At 61.1% G+C, this 6,000-nt stretch overlaps 1 protein-coding gene across 2 annotated transcripts in view; it reads left to right on the top strand.

Moving 5' to 3' along the window:
* The first annotated feature begins 689 nt into the window (after window positions 1-689).
* HDAC7 (histone deacetylase 7) overlaps window positions 690-6,000 on the top strand; it is a 36,675-nt gene continuing 31,364 nt past the window's right edge. The window contains exon 1 of one of the 2 annotated variants that reach the window (XM_046010926.1): window positions 690-726. In XM_046010926.1, coding sequence (XP_045866882.1) covers window positions 705-726 — 22 coding nt within the window. In that variant the 5' untranslated portion in view covers window positions 690-704. Of the gene's footprint in view, window positions 727-800; window positions 1,187-6,000 lie in introns of those variants that run through there. The other variant, XM_046010927.1, reaches the window with a different exon arrangement.

Raw genomic sequence — 6,000 nt, 5'->3', positions numbered from 1 at the left:
GTCCTCAGCCCCTGACCCCTGAGTCTGACCTTCTGGTTCTGTTAAGAGGTGGGGGGTGGGGGTGCAGGGAGGACTGCTGCGCAAAGCTGGCCCAGAGCTGAGTTTACTAGCTGAGGGAGGGCTGGAGGCGGCTGCATTCCGACTCACAGACTGGAACATTTCTGTGATCCGCTGTAATGCACTGGGAGACACTGGGCACATTGCTGAAGTTTGACTCATAGGGACCGGGAGGGGGAAAGAAGGGGGGAGGGTTGTGGGGGGAGAGGAATGGGAGGAAGAGAGGAAGAGGAGAGGAGGGAAGGAAATCCCTTGAGAAATTTCTTTAAAAAAAGAAAACTTTCAAAATCAGCACCGCCCCCACCCCCTTTTTCTTTTAATAGGAACAGGCTGGACCCTTCTGTTCCCCTCGGCAGGCGTGGTGGGGGGGGCAGTGGGGAGGGCTGGGCAGTGATTCAAATCAGATCCTGGAACTTTCCTCAGGCAAGTCGTGTTGATGAGGGGTATGGGGGGGCAGGGGTGTCCGTCTGGGATTCCTTGGCCGGGACTTGGGACTCCACGAGTGCCTCACGTCCCTGTGTGCGGCTGTTTGCTGGTGGGGCCGTACGTGCGCGCACTTGCGAGCGCGGGGGTCCCTCCCAGAAGTGTGTCTGTGCGAACGATTGTGCCCCTGTGTAAACAGGGCTGTGCGCTCGTGTACGCTGTGTATGCAAGGCTGCGTGCGCTCAGGTATCTGGGTTTCCGGGAATTGTGCGCGGTCGGCGCGCGGCGCCTCGGGCTGGGCGGCAGCGCGGCGGCCGCGCGCGGGTCGGGGCCGCGTCCCGCGTTCCGGGTTCTGCGCTGCCTCCCGGGCGGCGCTGGGTGTCCGCCCGCCGCCCGAGCGCCGCGCGGGGCAGTGTCTGCCGCGGTGGTGTGTCCCCGGGCCGCGAGCGCCTGCCCCCTCCCTCCCCTCCCCCTTGGCCCGCTCTCAGACTCAGATAAAGCATTTCCTTCCATTGTCATCCTACCCGGCCGGCCGGGCTGCCAGGGCCCTCCCCCTCCCGGCCCCCTCCCTTCCTCTCGCCGTCTCTCAGTCGCTCTGCAGCCGCCGGCGACTGGGGGGATGTGAGGCCGGCGCCCCAGCCCCCCGCCCCGCCATGAGCCCCCCGCTCTGAGGGCCCCGGCCCCTGGATGCACAGCCCCGGCGCTGGTGAGTACTGGGCTGCGCCCCCCGCCCCGCCCGCCCCGCCCTGCGCGCTGCACCCAGCGCCGCCCGCCCCGGCTCGGGCTCGGCTCCGGCTCCGGCTCGGGCTCCGCGCGGCCCGCGGGCCGGGCCTGGAGTGCTCCCCCCGGCCGCGCCCGACCTGCCCGGCTCCGCGGGGGCTCTGGCAGGTCCCCCCACCCCTCTCTCGGCCGGGGCCGGTTCCGGGGCCGGAGGGCTCGGGCCTCCCGCGGGGCGCCCACATCCGCCCGCCCCGGGGCAGCGACAGGCCCGAGGGAGGGAGTTGGGAGGCCCCGGGCCGCCGGCGCGCAGGCCGGGCGTCCCATCACCCCCAAGCCCGGGGAGGACCGACCGGCGGACCGGGGAGGGACAGAGGGCCGCCGCGGGGCCCGGGAGGGGGCGGTGCTCCGGGGCGGAAGGTTTGGAAGCGCGAGGGCAAAGGGCACGACCCACCGAGTTGGGGCCCGGCTCTTGGCGCTGGGCATCAGCGCCCCCATCCCGCGGGGCCCGGGAGGGCCCAATGCAGCCGACCCCTCGGCAGGGGGTCCCGGACCGTGAGGTTTCTCTTGAGCACCGCCCCCCACCCTTGCTCACCCATCAGGGCGAGGAGACACCTGTGCCCAAGTGAGCTGCTGAGGTGCCGGGAGCGGCACGAGAGGGTGGGGACCACAAGACTGTGTACTGAAGGGTGGGGGACGGGATGTGCGCCCCCCAGGCTGAGGTCTGTTGGTGCTGGGGAGCGTGAGCAGGGGTTAAATCTGGCAGCTCCGACGCCCGGAGTTCCATAGGCCCGTGCTAGGAGAGAGCCCGCTGGAGCTTGCAGGCCACCGAGTTCCCCCAGCCCCGTTTCCTTCTCTCGGGCTGCCCATTCGTATCTGACCTCCCAGCCACTGCTGCTCCTCCCCCTGAGTCCTGGCCGTTCCCTTGTCTATGCTGGCTGTCCTGCACACAGAGGCCTCCCGCCGCATCTGGACACTGGCTGTCTTGCTGCTGCCCATCCTTCCCCACGCCCAGATTCAACATCTGCTTGAGGCCCAGCTCTGCCTGCCAGTTTTTAGGTTGAGAATGAGGCATTGGCCCTCAGTGACCATGCTGGGGACTCAGCATCTGGATGCATCTGCCTGTCCCCTGGACTTGCAGCAGGACCCATGGGAACCTTCCCCAAGACCACTGCCCAGCCACTGGGCTGAAAGAAAGTAGACCGTGACTCAGTTCCCTGCCTCCTAATGGGGTACTTTGGCAGCCCATATCTCCCCAACAAGGACCCCCATAGTCCAGGTCCCTAAAGTGGCTTGGCTGCCACACACACTTCTTTCCTCACTCCTCACCCCAACCCTTTTATACTTCCCAGTCTCCTTCTCTGGCTTCTGCAAGCCACTCTTAGCTCATTGTTGCTTATCAGCTCATCCTCCTTACTCTCTGCTCTGTGTTCCCTCTACTTGCCTTAGTTTGTAAGTAATTTTCTTCTCTGTAGTCACTTTAGAGGGAAACTAAGGCACAAAGCAGTCACTGTGTTGTACCCAGTGAACCTAGACCGGAACCAGGTCTGGACCCGCTAGTACTCTTCCCTGCCTTTAGTCCCCTGATGTTCCCCCACCCTGTAGGGACAGGCTCTGAGCTGCCCCTTGGTGTTACATCCAGAATGGCCCTGGGGCAGTGTCCTCCTGAGGCCTCTGTGTTCTTAGCTTTGGCCCCCCCGGTGGGTGTCTCTCAGGCCACTTGGTGTTAAGCTGGGATCCTTAGGCTGGCAAGGTTTCACTTGGCTCTCGCACTGACCCTCCCCCCCGCAAGAATCTAAACTGGTCCCTCTGCTTTGACACTGAAGCTCAGTTTCCCCATCAATAAAATGGGGACAGTATTTCAGGTGCACTTCCCAGAGCACAGAAGAAGAGAGGTTGACTTGAAAGAAATGGACTGGCGTCTAGTGTGGAGACTGTTATGCTGCCCCCAATTTCCTTCAGGGATGATGGACAGACCCCAGCTTTCATCCTTGGTGGCTTCTGGGAAGGAGAGTTGGAACTCTTTCTTTCTCTATCATCTCCCCAATCCTCAGTGAAAACCCCTGGGAGTGATGATCACATGTGTGATGGGGGTGGGGACCCCCCTTTAGTGTAGGCATGCTGGCTCAAGGACCTGGAAGGCAGAAGCTCTTGTAGCTCCGGCCTCCTGTTGTCCTTCTCCTGGCCTTTCATTAAGAGCTGGTAATTTTCAAGTGCAAAGGGGAGGCCCGAGAGAAGATGAGCAAGGCCCAGGGTCACCCAGCCAGGGAATGGTAGGCTGAGTGGGCCAGAACCAGACCCTCTAACTCTGCTCGTGCCCATTCTCCTGACCTTCCCCTCCTCTGGCCTGGCTGAGGGCCTTCCCAAGCTCACCTTTGCACCTTGGCCTTGGCCTGTCCTAGGTCAGACTAAAGACTGGACGGGAGGTATTGCTAGAAGCAGGGCTGGAGGAAGGCCCGGGAGCTGGGGGGCCGGGGGGAGGGCTTCTGTCCAGGACTGTGCATTTGTGTGTGTTGGATTGGTTCACTAGATGGGGCACTTCCTCTGGGGCAGGAAGCTTTGATTTCCTGTGGTGGGGGCGTTGGTAGGATTAGGAGTGGGGGGCTCAGCTCTGGGCCATCCCTGATGTCCTTTAGAGCCACAGAGGAGCACTTTTTGTCTAAGGCTGCTTCCCCCAAGCCAGAGGAGGCAGGAAGGAGCGTGCTGGTGAGGAGGCCCAAGCTGAGGCCAGAGAAGGAGGCCATGAGGGCAAGGAGATGGTGTGTGTGTGTTGGGGTGGGGGGGGTGGTTAGTGGTGGGCAACACAGCAGGAAGCCTGGTCAGCAGGTGACCCTACCGGCTATTGTGCTTCCCTGTGATATTTCCCCCCTGTTTCTGTGGTAACCTTCCCAAGGGGACCCAGGCCTTTGGGCCACAGGAAGGTGCCCCCAGACAGCCCTTTCCTTAGAAGCCTGAGTATTAGGAGGAGTCCCTCAATCGGGCCACCTCCCTAGCCCTTTTGGCTCCCGAGAACCAGGGCCTGGGAATCCGGGCGAGTGGCTGGAGCGAGCACTGATGGGGGTGGAACCTGGGCGTGGACCCCTTCGCATCTCCTGGTTAGGGGGTGGGGGGCAGCAGGGGAAGAGGAGGGTCTGCTGGACTTTGGAGAGGGCTCTGTACCTCCCCTCATTCTGTCTCTCCTCTCTCCTCCTCCAGCAGCCCTCCCTCTACCAGGGGCCAGTGGACGGCATGCTGCCTGGGGCGTGGGGTTGGGGTGGGGGTGGCAGAGGCCGGACAGACGTTTTCATCAGCAGAGCATAGCTCCTTTGGTCCTGGACCGGTTCCCAGAGGCAAAATAAATTCAGGAGAGCATTTGTTTAGTGTGGGTCCCCATGTGATGGGTGTGTGTGCATACGGGGTTTGTGGTGGGGGTCTGGTTGCGCGCCCTCTGGGACCGGTGTGTGTACTTGTGGTGTTCCCGTGGCAGTTTGTGACCCATGTGGTGGCTCTGGATGAGGTGTTTGGAGAGCACGCACACATGTAATTCAGAGGTTCGACATCCGTAGAGTTGTGTACCTTTGCAATTTATTGCTCTGTGTGGGATGTATGGACGTGCGTTGGGGGAAGGTATACCCATGGAAGAGCGGGTTTTTCATAGAAGTCCGGATGTTTGCTGGAAAGCACTGTCTCGGCCGTGGTCCTCCAATGCCGGTTCCCGAACTGTTTGCTTCCGGCACCTGGGAGGGGGTTAAAAATAAGGATCCTTGGGCCCCATTCCAGACCAACTCAGAATCTGCAGCATTGGGGCCCAGGAATCTGGGTTATAATATGTGCTTCAAGTGATTCTGGTGCAAAGGCATGTTTGAGGACCACTGATCGGGGCCAACATTTTCGTTTTTTCTTTTGAGAAGACCGAGATCCATAAAGGTAATTTGGTTTGTCCAAGGACACAGGGCTATGGAGAGGAAGATCTAGGACAGAAGTCCACCCTTTCGAAACTAGTACAGGACCTACCCAAGTGTCCTCTCTGTGCGCGTGTGTGCACGAGTCCACACTGGGCCTGATGGGGCTAGTGTGGATGCGAACTGGGCCTTGACCTTTCCCCTGGGGCGCCAGGCTTCCTGACCTTGCTCTTCCTGTTACAGCCTGCTTTTTCTCCCTGACAAGTGCTGGAACTGTTGAGCATCTACTTTCAAGGGGATGGTGACCGCCGGGGGGGCCCCCATTACTAAGCTGGTCGTTCAGCTAGTCACACCTTCGTTGGAGGCTTACAGGCCCTGCCATGTGCCAGGCACCGGGCACAGATATGCAGTGAACACATAGGCAGAGTGTCTGACCTCAGGGAACTTCCACTTTAGCGGAGGAGAGAGACAGTAACGAGGAGGCAAGTCAAGAAATGAGTGTATATATATCTCGTACATTGTGATAAGCCCTAAGGAGGAAATGAACTGGGTGCAGCAATAGAGAAATAGCAAGAGGCTTCCTTAGAGAGGGTGGCCAGGGGAGGCCTGCTTGAGAAGGTGACATTGATGCCTCCTCTCACCTCCCCAGACCAGAAGTGAGTCCTCAGAGCTTCTGAGCGTGCTTGGGAACCGCCTGGATCCCGGTGGGGCCCCTGGGCTGAGCACTGGCCTAGGACTGAAGCCTCTTTCGGGGCATGGCAGGCAGCAGGGTCTCAGCTCCGCAAAGCAGTTGGCGGAGGGGAGGAGGAGGAGGGGGAGCTGGGCAGTGCTGGAATTGAGGCTGCTCCAAGGAGCAGCAGCTTTTCCCTCTGCCAGGCTGAGTCCGGGGGCCCCATGCAGGCACGTGCTGGGTGTGGGGAAG

This window comes from Meles meles, chromosome 7 (assembly GCF_922984935.1).
Source record: "Meles meles chromosome 7, mMelMel3.1 paternal haplotype, whole genome shotgun sequence".
Lineage (NCBI taxonomy): Eukaryota > Metazoa > Chordata > Mammalia > Carnivora > Mustelidae > Meles > Meles meles.
The sequence above is the reverse complement of the archived record's forward strand: the minus strand, read 5'-3'. Positions and strand labels throughout refer to the sequence as shown.